The 20531-nt window shown below is 38.6% G+C and overlaps 1 protein-coding gene across 2 annotated transcripts in view; it reads right to left on the reverse strand.

Annotated features, from left to right (window-relative positions):
* Positions 1-536: 536 nt before the first annotated feature.
* Positions 537-20531, reverse strand: part of LOC135208562 (nitric oxide synthase, salivary gland-like) — a 21239-nt gene continuing 1244 nt past the window's right edge. For both annotated transcript variants that reach the window (XM_064240882.1, XM_064240883.1), the window contains exons 2-26: positions 14357-14474; positions 13698-13834; positions 13364-13526; positions 13100-13191; positions 12662-12803; positions 10308-10447; positions 9849-10023; positions 9341-9442; positions 8902-9197; positions 8564-8708; positions 8323-8427; positions 7855-7919; positions 7521-7556; positions 7071-7316; positions 6249-6423; positions 5901-6021; positions 5174-5252; positions 4712-4890; positions 4294-4457; positions 3904-4114; positions 3505-3592; positions 3031-3158; positions 2386-2528; positions 1894-2085; positions 537-1654 (exon numbers count right to left, since the gene is read on the reverse strand). In XM_064240882.1, the coding sequence (XP_064096952.1) occupies positions 1604-1654; positions 1894-2085; positions 2386-2528; positions 3031-3158; positions 3505-3592; positions 3904-4114; positions 4294-4457; positions 4712-4890; positions 5174-5252; positions 5901-6021; positions 6249-6423; positions 7071-7316; positions 7521-7556; positions 7855-7919; positions 8323-8427; positions 8564-8708; positions 8902-9197; positions 9341-9442; positions 9849-10023; positions 10308-10447; positions 12662-12803; positions 13100-13191; positions 13364-13526; positions 13698-13834; positions 14357-14467 (3486 nt within the window). In that variant the 5' untranslated portion in view covers positions 14468-14474 and the 3' untranslated portion in view covers positions 537-1603. The remainder of the gene's footprint in view (positions 1655-1893; positions 2086-2385; positions 2529-3030; positions 3159-3504; positions 3593-3903; positions 4115-4293; positions 4458-4711; positions 4891-5173; positions 5253-5900; positions 6022-6248; positions 6424-7070; positions 7317-7520; positions 7557-7854; positions 7920-8322; positions 8428-8563; positions 8709-8901; positions 9198-9340; positions 9443-9848; positions 10024-10307; positions 10448-12661; positions 12804-13099; positions 13192-13363; positions 13527-13697; positions 13835-14356; positions 14475-20531) is intronic.

The following is a 20531-nucleotide window of genomic DNA, read 5'->3' on the forward strand; positions in this document are numbered from 1 at the left end:
TTTCTTTTTAATATTACTTTCGCCGGATGACAAATTTAAATTTTATTTGTGTTCTAGTCAGGTAGTGTGCAGATCTGTTTGTCCACCAAAAAAAAAAAAAAAAAAAAAAAAAAGAGAAAATCATCTTCAGCATTTCCTTAGAAACTTTCGTCGACCCTTTTTCCTGTATGGCTTGTATGATATTCAGCTTTAAAGCAATGGCTTTTGCTCTTAAAATTGTACTGATGCAAGTGTTATTGTATATTTACTCTTTCTCAGTCTTGTATATATGTTTAAATTCACTTAGTTTCTAATTCTTCTTTCCACGTATCATTATCCGTTCTGTTTGTAGTTAGCATCAGTGCTGTTTATAATTACAATCCTTTAATTTCCGTATTTTCATTAAGCAACTAGCACTACAACGTGTGTAATAAAAAAATATGGTTAAAATTTATGAAAATCGATTTTTCTCAGCTCTGGTATTTTACGTATAAAAACTATGACTATGACATTATGAGTTTCATTAAAAATATTAAAAAGAAGGGGTATAAAAGCAATTTTAATTAAAAAATATATTTATTTGTATCTGAATAACAGCTAGATATTACATATGTGTGCGTAGTTTACAAAGACAGAATTTGATTCACTATGTACACTATAACTAAAAAAAGAACAGCATTCAAACACTTACGCTACTAATAAGAGAATGATCAAGATTCTGTTTGATATCACAGATAATTTTAAGAATTAGGAAATTTCTAGGTCGGTGGAAGGTAGTGTTCCATACCAAGAAGATATTGCGTACAGTCATTTGTACACGAAACCAATACACTAGCTCTTTACTCTTTGCAGAATCCCGTATGGTTTTCTGCCTTAAAAATTGACGTTCCTTCTGTGGTCTTCTCATTCATGAAATTTAAGAACAAGTCCTTCCGGAGAGTCCTATGAGAGTGTCGAGTAATAATTCTGTGATCACATTGAACTGCTGTATAGAAATTCCAATGCAAAGTCTTCTTTTAATTCTGGTTACTTTTCTTAATCCATAAATTCACTGTTTTGCATTAGTATCAATTATATAAATTCTGTTTTCATTTGAATTATGTGCGTACACAGATTTCTCTCTTTTTTTTCTGATAAGCTTTCAATTTCGTGGAAACTTCTTGAACAAGTTCACAGCATTGTAATCTGCTCTAGAGTTATTTTGCTCATTGTTCACCAAAGACCTTTTTTGTAAAATGTTCCGTCTGAATTATTAGCAAGTAAATTCTTTAAAAATGTAGAGCTGCTACAAAATTAAAAGCTTATATAATTTTTTTTTCTGTCTGTCGTCTTTAGATGACCCCAAATTAATACAGAGGCTGTGATACTTCCTCTTCTCTGGAATGTATTTTTTTAAAATCTATTTTAATTTTTTTTTTTTTTTTTGACAGAACATCCATGATTTCCAATTCTGTTGCCTTAAGATCAAGCAGAGTTACCTGCTGGGCTGGTAAGTCCGTCATTCCTTACGTATATAACAACATGCTTCCGCATTTCATTCTCGAATGGAGAGCGCAGGCCACAAAGGATTTCATCCCAGGTAAAGCTACTTTTGTCAGGGTCCTATTTCTCTTCTATCTTTGTGCTATACCGTCGACCCGGTGCCAAAAACTTCTTCGTGGTAGCGACGTTCATCCTGTGGTAGATATTTGTGAGTTAATATATATTCTATAAATGAAGTTGATTTAATCTAACCTATCCACTTGGAAAAAATACCGGGTAATAATACTGGGACGAATTAGCCAACAGAAAATTCTTGTCTTTACCAACTGTCAAAGATGTATATATCTATCTTTCAGAGCGTCATAAATAATAAACAATAACTCCAAATGAATTTCTTTTGATTATGAAGGAACAGTAACATCTGATAACTACCTTCATCTTCTGAATGACATTTCTAGCTTCTGCGAGAGTCTTCTTTCCATGATCTTGGATAATGGTCAAGAGGGCTGCGGAGACGCCTTCTGCCATGCCCTCACTTCCACATATGTAGGCGTGTCCTCCTGTCACCACCAACTCTTTGTAAACTTCCTCCCCGTTTCCAAGCAACAGATCTTGAACGTAAGTCTGAAAATTGGCCAGGCTATTAAATATGCTATCTTGACATTTCAGGTTTATAGGCATGATAGCGATAGCTATATAATAACAGAGATAAAATATCTTCTCAAAATGTGGGATAAAATTATGTATACAAATATATCTTGAGATTTACTACATATCAGTACACACACACACATACATATATATATATATATATATATATATATATATATATATATATATATATATAATAATTATATGCTAGAGAGAGAGAGAGAGAGAGAGAGAGAGAGAGCTGAGGTCAAGCGAATCAACTGCCATCCTTACCTTGGGTATCGCAGGCTCCCTGGATAATGCCAGATGTACTTCACTCATTACGTTGGCTCGACACATGGCAGACTTTTCCTCAGCATAAAGGTCACTAGCTCGGGTCTGGCACCCATAGTAAAGCGTTATTTTGCGCCGCTGACCTACGTTATGGAAAAAGACATGGTTTCAATCTTCTGGCCTTATAAAGAATTTCAATTACAAAGATTACTTCATACAGCAGTAGATTATATGTATAACAATACTGAAAGATGAATGGAAATTGTCGTTGGGCATTTTTAAAATTCTTAGTATTTTTTTTTGTTTATAAGCAGAACAATTTAACCCCGAAGGGTTCTTCATATATTTCGAAGGAGAATACTTAACTGTTATATGAAATACACACGAAGAACCCCGTGCTTACTGGAGAGAGAGAGAGAGAGAGAGAGAGAGAGAGAGAGAGAGAGAGAGAGAGAGAGGATATGATATTTAACTGTAATTCTTATATAAAAAGTTTCGTGTTGTTCCATACGTAGTGTATAATGAGATCACGAATGGATTTCAAAGCGAACAAAAAAGGTGCTGTTTATGAAAACGCCCCTCATCCCGTCATTAACAAATAGATTTGCTTTTTTACCTTAGTGTGAATAGCGTCAACACACGTACCTGTATGATTAATGTCGTACTGGTAATGGTAGTGTTGCCAGATTCCACGAAGAGGAGCAATGCCGCTGCCAGCGCCGATGAGAATGATCGGGGAACTTCCTTCTTCAGGTAGGTGGAAATCGGGAGCACTGAAGAAGGAAAACCAAATTGTTTAAGTATCTAAGGATTACAGTATGAAAAGCAAGCATTCGTTTCAGAAAACGTGGCACCACTTTCCGCTGTCATCTTGCTGTAATTTTTGAGAAAGGAGGTATTTCATATTTACGAAACAATCAAATTTTAATTCTGCTTCGTAAACTTGAACGTATGTGCAGTATTATCTATCAATATTCACTGGTTATATATTAAACATGTTTAAAAGCACATTTCCTTTCGTATTTTATTACTTTGTTAAATAAAGCAAACGAGAGGGGTATTATTTTCTATTTGGGATCTTTCTCAAATGGAAGATCTCGGAGGTGGGATTCGGCTCACCTTTTGTGGAACAACTCGACTCTGTCTCTTGGCTTCAACGACTTGATGTAGGAGGTGCCGACGCCCTCGTGCAACGTCCCTTCGCCCCCTGGGAGAAGACATTAAAATGGTGTTGATAAATAAGAATAAACTAGACTATTACCAAATATTTATATCTTTTGTTTTGTTCTTATGATATCTATTTTCTGATTTAACTTATTGACTATATCTTTTTTTTAGAAGTCCTGTATTTTTAAACTTATGCCTTTCTGTGGGCAGTTTTAAAATGACTCATGAAGGAGCAGATATTATAAGCTTTGGTGCGTTCAAGTTTGTCGTTTTGCTTTTATTTTGATTCCAAAAATACGAACGTCCAAAAGAACAGAGAAGTGAATATCAACAAATGCAAACTCATCTCACCTCGGGTTCTGTAGTTGAAGCTGGCCACTGTGAGAGTCAGTTCTCCCTCTTCGAAATCTGGCGAGGAACTGATAGAGTAGAGACGTGGCTGCAAGAGGGGAAGGCGGCACAGCAGGAGTCCTGCGTCCATCCTCACGCTGGGGAACTCATTCAGAATCTCCAACAGGTTAGGATAGTTCTCTTTCCTCCAGGTGCGATATGCATCGATGTCCTGAACAGACAAATCAGTAGTAATAAGTTGGAAAGTGTTTTGAGAGTCGTGAGCAATCAATTTTATCAGCCTGAAGCTATAACTTCCCAATTTAACCAAGTGTTAAACAATAGCCTTCCTTTTTTTTCTCTTTGTTGACAAAAAAGTAAGCATGGGTAAATCCTAAAGAAGCTACGTACCGTGGCTAAAGTGTCCAGTTGAGATCGTTCCTGGTTGTTGGTTGCCACTGCAGCCATCAGCTTCAGCACAGATTGGGATGGAGGCGATGTGATGTCCAGGTATCTCTCCAGAAGGGTTCGGATGCTGGCCACAGGCAGGTTCGGATAAGGCAACCACGAATCACCTTGGGGAAGAGAAGGGGGACAGTCATTTAAATTTCAGTCACTTTCTTTCAGAGGTCTTATATCTTTACATTTGACTAGTTAATTATGGAAGATGCTTTTAGATCATTGACAAATGCGGTTGTAAGAGCGAATAGTCGTCTTTATTTTTATAGTTTGATAAGTAATAGATTTATTGTCTTGAACGTGGCTACCATTCAAGTGCTCTCAAAATCTGCGAAGGGTCTAAGGCTCATGCTTGCTCATGAAGACCTACCTTCTTGTTTGCGTACGAGAACTTCCACAATTCTATCTGGGTCTTCGCAGTTGTCCAGCTTCTGCAGAATACCGAGCACCATGGACGAATTGTTGGAGGGAAAGATGCCAATGTTGTCTCCTACTTCGTATCGCAAAGACGGATTGTTCCCGGTGTTAACTGTCAGTTTATGGTACCACCTGCAATACGATAAGAACGATGTTTTAGTTGTTATCAGAAGATGGCAATATGGAATCACTGGCTCATGCTAAAATGACCAAGATATAAGATTTTAGTTGTATATACTGAACAAACAAGTTTTATATATATATATATATATATATATATATATATATATATATATATATCTATATATATATATATATATATATATACAAGACAGAGAAGAGAGAGAAAGACAGGAGGAGAGATGAGGCAGAGAGACGAGAGAGAGAGAGAGAGAGAGAGAGTAAAGACACTCACTTATTTCCTTCCTCGAATAAGGACTGGCTTCCAGTTACAGTACACGATTCGACCTTCTTCCTGTGTAGCGTCGAAAAGCCTGAAATTCGTAAGAGAGAAAGTTTTCTATTACTTGTAACTTAGTTTCTCTACGTTCACAGCTTGAGCTTCTCTTTGTTTTGACTTATTACAGAAAGGTTAAGTGAGCCAGAAGGATGGAGGACGGGCTGGATGTCAAAGGCAATTACAATTTCAGTGTCAAATTGGTCTGTCAAAATTAACCCCAAGAAGCTAACAACATTCTATAGACTGTGGAAGTCTTGGATCCTTTTTATCAGTTGGCTTTGTTCGTGTGAATTTGTGTATTTCATCTGCAAAATGTTTTGGGAAGCTCTTAAATTTTGTGTGAAATGTTCAAATGATTACCTGGACTTGTGTCCAGAAATGTTAAAATTTGCTAAGTTACGTTAAAACCTGCTAGGCAGAGTCTGCCATAGTCCTCTGAAAGTGAGCAAGGAAATGTGAAGTAATTTTATAATACTGTAAATATATAAGTATCTTATACGGCAATGTATCATCATGCTACCTTGCCAGAAGTCTCTAAGGCATTTCTACTTAATATCCGTTAATTATAGCAAAAAAATATATCTGTTTATTTAGATCCTCTGCCATCACTGTGTGCATCTATATTGTTAAAATGACTGTGCTTGTGTCCATCCTTGGCTCATCAGTTCTTTGATTTACTTACTATTTGTCAATTTGGGTGGCTCGTTGTGTGCAGCAAACTTGACCTGGTTGCTGTTGGAGACCTGACTTGCTACGGAGCCTTCTTGGGCACAGTGCTCCACCTGGAAGCGGTCACAGCAAACCTGGGAATAAAGATAAAAGTGTTAGGGCTATTCTCGTCTCAGTTGCTGGGCAAGCGACTTCCCTCAACAATAAAAAACAAATAAAAAGCAATTCTCATGGTGAGAATACTAAAGAATGTTCATGTAGTATAGCGCAACGAAATAGTCACAAAGGACAGCGCAGGGAATCCGAAATATCTGGAATTGGCAAAAGGAGTTATAAGTACTGAATCGAAAAGAGGTCTTACCTCCAAGAGCTGGCTCGCCCATGAATTGAAGGTGTCCAGCTGATGTTCCATTTCATCTCCGCAGGCCAAGTCCATGATCCTGTCTCCTCCGAGGGTGTACATGAGGTTGTCGACGTACTTGCCGAAGGCGCAGAAGTGCTTGTAGTTGGTAGATCCCAGAGCGAAAACAGCATAGCTGTCGAGGGAAAGGGAACTGGTTCAATTTAAATCGACAACGAGTGTATATGACACCACCTGACAACGTTCTTTAATTTCTCCGTTTTATTGAAAGTTCCCACGAGTTATGTGGAATAACGCTTGGCGATTGTTATATCATGAATGAGTTCCATCAAGCATTATTGCCCTATAGTATGCATGCAACATAGCTGCATCTTCTTCTTCTTTCCCACCGTTATCCCTACACTAAGGGGTTGGTTGAATGATGCGCCTTTCCTTACAACATCAGGCATGGTTTATTATTTGGCAAAAGGTTTTTTACGACTGCATGCCCTAGCTGTCATCAACCACAGTTATTGACAGTGGGCCTCGCCTTTGCCTAAAAAGTAAGACTGCAAGGCAGCAGTTTCCACAGTTACTGGAGGCGGACCTTGCCTTTTACTGAAAAAGTAATACTGCAAGGCACCAGCTGTACTTCTAGTCGACCTACGGTGGTAGTATTCTTACACCCCTACCACAGGGTGGGCAACATGGCTGCCTCTGCAGGATCAAATGGTTGCTATTTTTCCTTCAATAAACCAATGGCTATGGCACTGAGGTCTTTGGCGTTCACATTTATGCAAGATCAACGACAGACTGAGGTCAGAAACAATCAGGGAAACTCACGTGACATCGCTAGCCGGATCGTGGTTTGCGACGAGACCACCGCCCGTGCTGTCGACCAGATTGTCGTCGCTGTTGTAATAAAAGTTTGGTTGGTACCCTTCCACACCGCGGCCATCCTCGTCGTCGCGGCTCTTCCTCTCACGGAACTGACTGGCGAGGAGAGAGAAGAAGCCCCTGTTCTTCTTCAGGAGCTTCGTCTCGCTGGGGATGTCGCTCTCTGATTTGGCTTCGGCCCTTATGCCATTGCTGTGGGGATAAGGTTTGTTATTCTTATTATTATCAAGTCGTTTTTCTCTGACAATGATCACTGAAAGATTGATACTTTAAAAACTGAATCGTGACTGAACTTACATTTCATTATGGATATCATTATTATTATCGAAGTGCGAACAAAGATCATCACAGGAAAAGAACTTTTGAAAAATACACAAAAAAGGACTTTTAACTTACACTTTGATATCGTTGTAGTCGTCCCAGAACGACACGCTGCAATAAAAATGAGAAAATCGTCAATGAACGATGATTATAATCCTGTCTCTTTTTTTAATTCACGACTTTACTGATAGTGAACACGTAGGGATGAATTCAACCTTTCTCCCCATTCCCGACCTAATCAGTATACCTCTTTGAAGATGAATGAGATTATGTAACTTGAGTCAAATCTTCTCTTGCTTTCAATGCATGACTTCACTATAAGTGTGCAAACACGAGTCAAAAGTGCACTGTGATTAAGGAAACTCAAAGAGGCGGGAGAAATACGAAGTTGTTGAAAACTATTACTTACATATTCTCTTCGGAGCCGACGGAGTTGTCCCTTTCTCTCAACTCGTAGAGTATTTTCGTGAATTCCTGCCAAAAGAGGTCGATGTAGTCATTGAATTCCTTTAAGAATGTTATTGTAGTCTTGTATAATTTGTTATTGTAGTCTTGTATAATTTAAGAGGTCGTTACAGCCATTAACGTATTAACGTTTTATCGTAGTCTTGTATGATTTGAGAGGTCGTTATTGTCATTAACGTATTAACGTCAGAATCTCTCTGCCCAACCCCCATCTCTTGTGCCTTTTGCATTAACAGCCTGAATAAAGATGATGACTACAGTAAAATTGCAAGATTAAAATCAAACAAATAATAATGAAACTAAATTAAAAATAATGATAATAAGGCCTTTCATAATGAAAAAACATACATTCCTGATTCCTGTTCATTAGATATAAAGACTGTTCACTACAATATCAAAGAACTGGGTTTACCTTTCCATTCAGAGGAGGTTCACCAACACCAGTTGTAGAAGCCAGGATGACCACCATGGTTTCACTGCTCAGTTTGCTGACGTCATATTCGTCCATGCAGATGACCTGACGAGAGACACAGTTCACTTGATGACTTACTGAAATAGAATTGCTGAACAAGAATGTTTCAAAACATTTATATTTAATTAAGTTCATGAAAGTAATTCTATATCCTTCCCTTCTTTCTCTCTCTGTAACTCACCTCAGGATTGAATCTGAGACTGAAGGAATCGTAGAGGCTGTTGGCGTATCCTTGGGCTTTTCCTGTTTCTGAGGCGTAGATGATGGCGATGCGAATTCTCTTGGCCAGGGCGCCAGCGTAGAGGGTCGTAGCGAAGTAGACGCACCTATTGAAGATGGTGAAGATTAGATATTTTCGTATCTAAACCTTACCTGCGTAAGCATTTACATCTTTATGTCCATCTTATGATGAAAGGCAGAAAGAAAAAAAAATACTTTTACCCATGAAAGGTTATATGAACTTCAAAATGAATCAATACAGAAGGACTGAAACTTCAGACTATTTGATCTTCAACTTACAGTGCCGCTCTCCTGAATCTCTGAATAGGGCTGTTGCCCTTTTTGTTGGCCTCGCCGCTCAACAAATAGTTCTGACGCTCGAGGGCCTGCCATGCTGGAAGCTGGTACTCGTAGGAGGGCTTCATGTAATAGAGCGTCATCTCCTGGTGAAACACGGGCGTCAGGGAGCCTGAAATAGGAGGCACGATCCACACCCAGTCGGCTGGACAGCCGCCCCTCTGCCGATGTTCGTTGCTGTGGAACTGCATAAAGGTCTCCGCAGCCGTGTGGTGGTCGACGATGGTCACCTCCTTCTCCTGTTGACGAAATTGAAACAGAATGGTGAGTGATCTTTGACTGAAAGGGCCGAATAGTATCTCCCCACTCTCGCCCCCCCCCCCTCCCAATTTTATCTTGAACGTCTTATTCATCATTTTTCTTCTTCATCTTCTTTCTTTACCTGGTAGGAGTGTAAGACAGCTATGTTAAGTTCCAGGGTCGCCTTGTCCTTCCAGAGGCTGGTTGGAGATTTGGTGTCGAGGCCGAGCTTCTCCCCAAACATCTGTGGACGAAAGAGTTTCTATTCTAATGACCGCCATCATCACACAAAATTCAGAAAGTGCACGAATCTATCCATAAAAAATATTATTCCCTCCTCGAATAAAAGTGTTGGGTGGACAGATCCAGCATCCAGGACAAAACTTAAAGCATTACGATGTATTAATCATTACATCTTGATTTAAATCTAAGATTCAAGTGAGGTGCTTAAAAAGAATGAATGGGGATGGATAAAGCTTTGAAAACCTAACTTGTACCTCCTTCATGATTATTTTCAAATTTGGAGCTCACGATTTGAGATGAACTAAATGACTGAGACTTTATGAGCAGCTGCCAACCTGTAGGAACTCACCATCACTTTTAACTCATGGGAAAAAGTAACGAGAAAAATAGGGCATTGTCATTATTACCGGTAGTAAATTGTACCGCTGGACATCGCAAAGGTCCCGAGTAGCAATTTCGGTGGACATATACCACCCGTTGAAGGGCGCCGCTGGGAACTGGAGTCCTCCGCAGTCCAGCATCATTGAGGAAACAGCTGGAACACCGAACCATTTCAGTTTCAAGTCCTCAAACCATTCGTACCTGATGGAGAAGAGATGTTCAACTTGTTAATGATTGTAATTCATATACGCAATGATGCAAAAGCACAGTTAGCATGCATAGATAAAGGCATGCCTGTGCCTTTTTGTATTTAAGGAATAGTCTCTAGAAAGGGCTACCCTTCTAGTTTCCAGCTGCTATTCTTGAGAGAAGTTGCTAATCGCATGTCCTTCTGAAGAATATTGTTCAACCCTTTGCATTTACGAACTCTTGAATTTTATTGTAAGATTCCACCCAGCAAACAACGACGACATCACGTGACTTACTCTGGATGCTTGAGATCAACCAAGAGAACCTTCTCCTTGGGAATTTCCATCCACTCCGGTTCACCTGTGGGCGTCGAGACCACCAAGGGCAGGACGTCGAAGTGACCACCTGCGCCCTTCCAGCCCAGCTTCTGGCAAACCTGAATTGGGAAGAGAGGTAATAATGAGGAGCTGTCGAACATCACTCATCAAAGGCACTGACTGACAGCCTTCTCTGACCCCTCTGTCTTCAAAGGCTTCGGGTAGGGTCGCCGCTCTCCTTTGGATCACTTATTTTTACGATCATTCTATAAGCTCATTCGCACGATAACGTGTTAACCACAGGGAATAAGAAAAGATAGCAAATATTAAAGTGTCATATATAGCATAGTCATCAAACAAATAATAACTAAACTAAGCGTCCTCATGGACGCACGCGTCACCTTCTTTATCACCACCACATCATCAACTCTGGAATTTGTTTTTTGCGTCCTCCGCCTCGACCCTCGCTTCCCCAGCTGCGAATCTTCTCTCTCTCTCTCTCTCTCTCTCTCTCTCTCTCTCTCTCTCTCTCTCTCTCTCTCTCTCTCGATAAGAAGAAGAAGAATAATAATAAGAAGAAGACGACGACGAAGCGAGCCTTTGGTGAAAGTTACTAAATTAAAACGAGTTTTTGTTTGTTTGCTGAACTAGCTGGAGCCGGTGGTTTCCCATTAAATGAGCGAGAAATTCAATGAATTTTGTTGTTGCTGGCCTGTAAGAACTGGCTCATACCAGCATGGGTGTTCGCTCCTTTCGGCCACATTTGAATAAGTAGTTTGGTTTCTTTTAAGGACTGATGGCTTTTTTTTTATCAGAATTTTCTGTTGTATAAGCATCGTCACAGAAAATAACAAAATCTTGGATGTTGGCGGTATGTGCACGCATCTAGTAACATGCGCATATCCATAGAAGACAGGAGAATGCGCATGCACACTCTACTACACACATTATACATGAGGTATACATATCATGAACAGATGAAGCACTTGCCCACACAGAGCGAGTGACGACTGAGTCGTCATGAAAACCGTAACGCCAGCAGCATCCCTGGCTCTCATGAGATCGTGAACTGGTCAAACTAAGCAGATCCGGTTTTGTGGTTGGCACGTCGCCGCTGACTGAGCGCGACCCCCCTGGTTCCAGAGACAGAAAAACATGTGTCATGTAACTCTTATTCTTCGCTGTGCATTCGCGCATTGGAACTATCTCCTCAGAATAAGGTGCGTTCACAAAGAGATTTCTTGGAAGATGGTATTTAGCTCGGATCTTACAGACTACAGCAATCAACTCTGGAAAGATATCGTCCTCTCTGTATAAACCATTCGTGTGCTGGGATGTCCCCTTTTTCAAGAGTAAACAGTTGCAGAACTTTAGTAGAGAAATAAATAATTCACTGATTATAACGTGATTACAATCTTCGAAATTAGAGATGCTTTTTTTTTTTTTTTACAAAAAAAGTAATAATAATAATAAAATAACAAAATGCTGCCGTTCATTTTAGCAACACTTACAACCACACACACATTCTTCGCAGAATAATAAATGCTTACATATTCACTAAGTATAACTCTCCAAAGAAACTTGGTACAAGAGGAGGGCTGAACGTAGACTTTATAGTGACCGCACCCTGTAAAATACCAGGCTGTATACTGAACTTTGACTCAAACTTCAGAAGCAGTGCGGACGTTGTAAAGTCTGCGAATCATGATGAGGAACGAAAAGCCAGGAGGATGTGTGAGAGTTCACAGATAATATTAACTAGCTCTATTTAACTCCGACACTTCTTGACTAATGGAAAGGGAGGACGTGAAAAAAGGCTATAAAAACAGAACAAAAAACTTGCAGCACATCATATTAGCTGGAGATGAAGAAAACTAGTCCGGCTTTGAATCAGTTATGGTAATAAAGTGGGCGCGCTAGCGGACACACACACACACACACACACACAAACGCTGAATTGATGAAGATGAAGGACGAAAACCAAATGCTTCCTAGTGTGAAGAAATTATCTTTGACTCTGCCTTATTAAGTCTATCTCAATCTCTCTCTCTCTCTCTTTCTCTCACACGCACACACACACACACACACACACACACAAGTTTATCGGCAGTCCAAGCAATCTGGATAATACCAGTGTTTATAATAAACACCAAGTTTCAGGACTGAATATAGGAGTGGAGACTAACATTTGCATACCATGGAGAGAGAGAGAGAGAGAGAGAGAGAGAGAGAGAGAGAGAGAGACCGAGAGATGAGAGAGAGAGAGAGAGAGAGAGAGAGAGAGAGAGAGAGAGAGAGATGACGCCTGAATTCCAAGACCCAACGGAACCTACCTTGGTGAAGTCCTTGTAGGCGGGATCGCCGATCACGGTCCCATCGGGCTGTTCGTACCCGGCGAAGGCGATCAGCTGCAGATTCCAGACACGGAAGTCTCTCTGTCCGACCTTCCGCTGAGGAAACACGGTGATCGTCGACCTGATTCGACAAACAGACGAAGGGAAAAATGAATAGAATTGAGGCCAATAGCCAAGCGCTGGGACCTTTGAGGTCCTTGAGCGCTGAAACGGAAATTGTCAGTAAAAACGTTCTAATGGTGTAACAGGAGGATAGCCTAGCGGTTGCATTATGAATCAATTGTGAGGAGAGCGTGGAAAGTAAGATGCCGATGTTTACACGTTCATATTAAATTCGCGTGAGAAGCCCAAGGAACAATCCCATATTCCGTTTTGAAAACCAAACCTTAGCGTGTAAATCAACTGACGAATACATACCTTATGTTGCCTCCGTTTGTTGCATAGTCAATGTGTTGCAGCAATAATTCGAACATTTCCTTCGTAGTTGTTGCGTGCCTTCCGTCAAATAACTGCAAAACAATGACATAAGAGAAGTCAGGCAAGTTTAGCTGAACTAATGGATCTGCTGCAAGTTTTACGCAAAGTAGCGCAAATTGTTCTTAAAGAGTGCATTTTACCAAAAGTTTATTTTCTTATACTTATCTTTATGTCTTACATTCCTTTTTGAATTTCTCTACTCACATGCAGTTTGTTCCAGGAGATACGACCGATGCAGCGAGGGGCGTTCCTCCAGGCCAGTTTGACCCCGAACTCGAGCTCTTCCGTGGTCAGGTCGTAAGTACCAGTCCGGATCAAAGCTTGGGTCACTTCCTGAAGGCGGGCTTGGTGCTCCTTGCTCTCGAACCTATATACGAGGACGAAGGAAGAGGAAAAAGGTTAAAAAAAAAGAGGTAGAATGTTCATTAAGATTACAAATACCTGCCTATTTTGAAGGAAGCAAAGAATCCGACTGAAATTTGAGATTTATCATTGCCATCCAATAAGCTTCAAGAATGAATGATGCTGAAGCTTTTACCTTTTGGTCTCCTTGTAGTATTCGTCCAAAAATTGCTTGGCTTGGTGAAGCACCTCGCTTGGTGGCCTGTTCTCCAACAACGTTTTCCTGGAGCCCATCAAAGACCCTTTGCAGACGACGGCTGAACAAACGCCAGGCTGGAAGAGAATTGCCAGAAAGGTCAAACAAACAGTCCTCCTTCGGCAGAGAGTTATGTTATAAAGCGAGATAGGAATAAATATGCATCCTTCAGGATCTGGATATTTATTTGTTTGTTTGTATGGTGTTTTGACGTTGCATGGAACCAGTGGTTATTCAGCAACGGGACCAACGGCTTTACGTGACTTCCGAACCACGTCGAGAGTGAACTTCTGTCACCAGAAATACACATCTCTCACACCTCAATGCAATGCCCGAGAATCGAACTCGCTGCCACCGAGGTAGCAGCCCAAGACCATACCGATCACGCCACTGAGGCACTCTGAATTTTTGGTAGTGGAAACAGGAGAAAGTTGAAATAATTTACAACATATTCATTTACATAATCGATTAACAACTGGCTGACTGTTTCACGACTTTGTGAAACGATGTATCCCTCAGAAGTTGATAAAGAGAGGAAGGAGAAAGATTGCTCGTCTTAAAATAGTAAGATGGAAGAAGGGTTTTAGGTTTTAGCTTACATCCTCAGCCTTCATGTGCAGGATATCCGTAGCTTCCTTCGAAGACTCGAAATTGATCAGATTCTGTGGCTTGCTGAAGGGACACTGAGGTTTCATTACTGAGCCTTCCATCTTGTTTCTGAAATGTAAGAATTAACACAGTGAGTCTTTTTCAGTGTCTTCCGTTTTTTTTATTCTATAAGCACAATAGCATGCGTACACCACAGACACACACATACACTCACACGCGCCATATATAATAAATATATAAATATGATATAGATATATTATATATATATATAATATATAGATATATGTATGTATTTTGGGAGTGGTATTGTTGTGTTTTTAATTGAGCTCGACTGTTTATTAATTTTTGTCTAAATATTTTTGTGGACTTAAATATTTATTCAAAGTGAGTCTGTCTTGTGCAAGATTATTTTATATATAATGTAAATAACAATAATGTATTCCTCTAGCTTTGTAAGCTTGTTATAATATTTAGTCAGAAAAGTAATAATTAAATATATAAATAATAAATAAATAGATAAAATATATTATATATAATATATTATATATATATATATGATATATAGGTATATATATCATATATATCTATATAAAATATATATATCATACAATATCTATAATATGTTATATATTATATATATAATATATATATATTATATATATAATATATATATATTATAATATTAATATATACTGTATATACACAAACTTATAAGCTTACGTCGGAGGTCATGAATCATTAAAAATTGTCATCTCAAATAAAAGTGACGTGACTAGTTAATTTTACAACACCACCCAATGAGAGAGAGAGAGAGTCTGGGGGGGCGGGGGGGTAAATCACAAGACCAGTCATGAATTCTTCTTGCACCTTGAGGTCGTTTTGTTGACCAGCTTAAAGATTTATATCCCAAACATGGAGACGGTTTTGCTTGATTACTGCACGCCATTGTGACAAGGTCGTCTGGCAAAAACTGAACTCTCAGTGTTTATCTTCGCTGCAAAGGAAAGTTTAATTTCCTTCAAGTTAACCAATTTAATAATAATAATAATAATAATAATCAATAATAATAATAAGAATAATAATGTAATAATTGTATTAATATAGTATTAAAATGATAAGATATTGCCTGCATCAGCTGCATTAATTTAAATCTAAAGAGTCTCTCTAGTTTTTTCTGATAACTGCTTTCTCTCTGTTATTACAACTGGCGAGTATTGGGCCTATAATATGATTCATCCGGAGGAGTCAAATTCAGAAATATTGTTGCTTAAAATTGATTGATCACAGACAGTAAAGAAATAATCGCCAAGGTATAAGTCAATGTTGGTTTAGTCGAATTTCTGTAATCAATAAATTTTAGGCAACAATATCTCTGAAATTGAGAGAGAGAAAGCAGTTATTAGAAAAATAGAAAAAACACTCTTTACAAATTAAATTCAGCTGATGCAGCAATATCTTTCAATCATACTTGTTTGAAAGAGGGTCTTCTTCCAATAAAAATAAAACAACTAACAACAACCACTAATAATAATAAAATAATTAAAATAATAATAATAATAATAATAATAACAATGATATTAATAATATCTATTTACGTCAAAGGGAAGCAAACAGATGAAATTGTGAGACGAAGACAATCAACATCGTAAGTTATTTTTTTATAAGTTATGAAAAATATCACTATTTTTTTTCTTTCCTATCATAGTCAAACAAAAGAACGCCGAAAAAATGATTAAAAAACAAATTGACCTTCGTTTAAACGAGAATGCATGGAATACGTCACCATCGTTCTTGATGTGTGCATTTGCCAATTATGAATTCATCAATTGCATTTGCTAATTATGTAATCTTTGCGAATTTACTAATTATGTAGTTATCTGCGTGAATTTGCTAATTATATATTTACATTCGTGCATTTTACTAATTGTGTATTTAACTCTGTGCATTTGCTAATTGTGTAAACTATGAACATTTGCCAATTGTGAAGTTATCTGCGTGAATTTTCTAATTACATATTTATAAGTGTGAATTCGCTAACTATGAAGTTACCTAATGAGCCTTTGTTAATTTTGTGCTGGTAAGGAAAAAAAGGGAATCAGTCAACCTAAACCATTTTGTTCATTCTTGCTGACGTCATGGAATGCCCTGCCGAGGCCCTAGAGCCGCCCGTGTGAATGCAACTTTTAATGAGTAAATAAAAGAAAAAATGCAGATTTTGGATTTGAGTAGTCCAGTCCCGAATAACAAAAAAGAATGGCTATTTTGGGGCTCCTGCTGAGCAAGCCTACTGCGTTCTGATGTATATCCGAAGTGTCCTGGAACTAGTGACAAAAAAAGTGGTAGATTGGGAGTCAAAGTAGTAGTGATAACCGAAGTGGATCTGTTTTATTTACGTTGTTTTACTTACGTGAATTCAAATTTTCTGATCTCAATGCAAATACCCTTTAATTTAGGAAAAAATCTTCGACTAAATAGGCTTTCACGGGCATATAAAATTCAGCAGAGAGAGAGAGAGAGAGAGAGAGAGAGAGAGAGAGAGAGAGAGAGAGAGAGAGAGAGAGAGAGAGAGAGAGAGAGAGAGAGCTACCTTTGACCAAACAAGGAAACTTGTCCCAAAATTGTGGAAGGGTGTGCTGGTTTAGTTAATTAATGTATAATTTCTCTGGAGTTGGTTAGGGCCGTTCTGTGGAAGTTAAAGATTTCAATTAATTGCACATCCTGCAATAACAGACGTCTTTGAAGACGAAATCAGGTATTTTCAGAGGTTAATTGACATTACAATTAACTATATATATATATATATATATATATATATATATATATATATATATATATATATATATATATATATATATATAGCAAAGTGCAAATCCTAGCTTAACACTTCAAAGCGCGCTCAGATGCAACGTAAGAAAATAATTTTCGTAAGTCTCATCGCACTGGCGAATGGTAATTAAAAAAAAAAATTCTCTAGAAATTGGCAGAGTTGTTGAGATACAGAAAACTCGATAAGGATGCTATGATTCTAAGTTCTTCTCGGGGCTGTAGGAGCAGCCTATTGCTGCCTCGGCGGTAAATCAGGTTTAAGATGGAATCATGACGTCACCACCGGAGGGATGTGATTGAAGCGCAGCAATCGAGCACGTGACGTCAGAAGAGGGGCGTGACGTCATAAAAGGGATGTGACGACAGACGATAAAAAAGCGATTTGCGAAACTTACACGTTACTTGTGTGTGTTTGTGTGTATATTTTCCTGCTTATACGGTTTATCCACTGAAGTTAGTTGCACAAAATGTTCCATTTCCGATTCCCAGTTAACGTTGGGATATAAGGTTCTTGGCTCTAAAGGTGCGTTTGATAAAAGCGCCCCCCCACGTAAATATTTCCATTATATCCTATATATATTAAAGAAATTCTAACACCGTAAAACTGATCACAGCAGAAGCAACATCCCTCTCTTTCCCGATCAAAACCAACACGAAATTGCCAGACTGACCACTGGCCTTCTAACTAGTACAAGAGATCCCATCTAGGATTTACCAAGCGAGATAACGTAAAATTCGTGTGAATTATAATACCAGTAATACAGAGATCGAGGTAAGTTAATCATGAATGCTTCATGGAAAACACACTTGTGTTTAACTTTGAAATTCGAAAGCATTGATTCCAGACGGTTAGAATGGCTCAACTGTTTACTATAGTAGATTCACATCAACCGTGCATTTGATGTCTAGGCCAGTCCCTTACCACGCTCCTGATTGGCTGTTGATAAGCCAATCACAGGGCTGGACACTCCCAGTCTCTCTCGAGAGTTCACACGGATAGGATCAGTTCCACCTCTCCTAGGGTATACTCCTTTCAGGAGAGGTGGAGCATACATCCTGTCTATGTGAACTCTCGAGAGAAACTGAGTTTCCAGCCCTGCGATTGGCTTAACAACAGCCAATCAGGAGCGTCGTAAGGGGCTGGCCTAGACATCAAGTGAACGATTGATGTGAATCCACTATAGTTAGAAGGCCAGTGGCAAGTCTGCCAATTTCGTGCTGGTTTTGATCGACAGAGCAGAACAGAACCAACATCACCCAGTCTCTCTGAAGACCAAAACGAGCGCAAAATTGGCAGACAACCCAGACACTTTAGCCAGAACACTTGATCGCAGACAGGGTTTACCAAGTTAAATACCGCCAAATTCTTGTGAATCATGAGAAACAAATGAAATACGTTGTTAATCCCGACTACCTCGTGAAAAATAAGTTTGTGTCTACTTTGAAATTCGAAAGCACTGACTCCAAACGGTTAGAATGGCTTGATTTTTTGGTTCGAAAGTATTAAAGAAAAACCCTGAACTTAAAGAAAATGGCGTCTTTTATCTTGCTTCACCCAGACCGAAGAAAGTTCGTTCTCCCCATCGGGATCCAAGGGGAATTTCACTGGGACCGGGGCTAGCATCATGCCCTTTTGTAGACCAGTCGCATATTCCCCAGCGTGAGGTCAACAACAGAGGGCGATGCTGTCGAAGAGGACGCGCCCATATGGCTTCAAGTGAGTTATAAAATAAGACCCTCCAACTTTCATTTTACTTAGCGAGTATCCACGAGAAAGCTAATTGTTATTATTACTATTATTATTATTATTGAACTAAGGAACCTCCGTAACGAGGGTATATTATTAACAATTAAAAGCCACAGTAGTGTTAAAATAGGACTGAAGAGGGAGACGGAGCAGTATCCGAAAGTCTCTCCTAGTAATTTTTAGCATTGTACAATAACATATTTTAACACTACTGTGGCTTTTAATAGTCATTATTATTATCATTATTATTATTATTATTATTATTATTATTATTATTATTATTATTACTACTACTACTACAAGATGAAACCTATTTTTATGGAACAAGCCCAGAGGGCCTACTAACTTGAAATTCAAGCTTCCAAACAATATGGTGTTCAGTAGGAAGAAGTATGATGAGGCAAAGAGAAATGCAGAAAGAAGAGACCTCACTTATCAAAAAAAGAATAAAAGATAACAATGCATCAAAATGGAAGGAGAAGAGTTTGAGGGCAGAAATGTATTGCACCTTCGCTTGAACTTGAGAAGGTGCAATTGCACGACATCCTCTGAAGGGAGGCTGAAGTTCCACTGTCCAACGGTGTGAGGAGGAATAAAAGACCTCTGGATCTGAGAAGTTCGACAGCGAGGCTAAACATTGACTGCATATTGGTGCTGCTCTTCAGCGAATCTGGTCGCTCTCTCTCGCCAGAGAAAAGGGATCAGAGATCAATTGGGAATGTGAATTGAAGGCATAAAGAAAGTAAGTGGCTGCTCATGGCCTCGTTCATGTCAGAAACTGTACGATATTTCTTATGCTGAATCAAGCCCCAGGCGAAGGCACTGAGCTGGCTTCTGCTTCTCAAATCATGTTCACTTTGCAGCCAGTGCAAACCAGTGCAGCTAAAGCCCGGAAAAAAAATATATGTATATGTTTGACCACTGAACGGGCTGGATGCAATAACAAATTTAAATAGATTAAAATGTTATTTGGTTCTACGAGTTTCTGAAGTGACAGATTATTCTCGAAGCTTAGCCACTCCTAGATATGGCCACACTTCGTTAAATATTCAACATAGTATTTAGTTCCTAAACTTCCCAAACTACGTAAATACATGCAAACAAATATATATATATATATTTATATGTATATATATATATATATATATATATATATTATATATATATATACATATACATACTATACATATAGATATATATATATATATATATATATATATATATATATACTATACTATACAGACACAGATATATACACGCACACACAGATATGTATATATATATATATATATATATATATATATATATATATATATATATATATATATATCTGTGTGTTTTTCCTCAGAAAAATGGCCTTCTATTTGGAAAGGCTGTTCAGTTCATTATCAGTCTCTGACTTGTTATAATTGAATGTAAGCACAATTTCAGTAATAACAATAACAATAAAGGCAGTACAAGAAGATGGAAGAAGGTAGGCGTGTGACTTTCACTGAACGTTGCTTTTGATTCAAACAGACAAAAAGTCCTTCAAAATGAATCGTAGACAGCTTGCTAATCTCCCAACCAAAGTCTGGATTTGGAGTAAGTCC

The sequence above is a fragment of the Macrobrachium nipponense genome, chromosome 35 (assembly GCF_015104395.2).
Source record: "Macrobrachium nipponense isolate FS-2020 chromosome 35, ASM1510439v2, whole genome shotgun sequence".
Lineage (NCBI taxonomy): Eukaryota > Metazoa > Arthropoda > Malacostraca > Decapoda > Palaemonidae > Macrobrachium > Macrobrachium nipponense.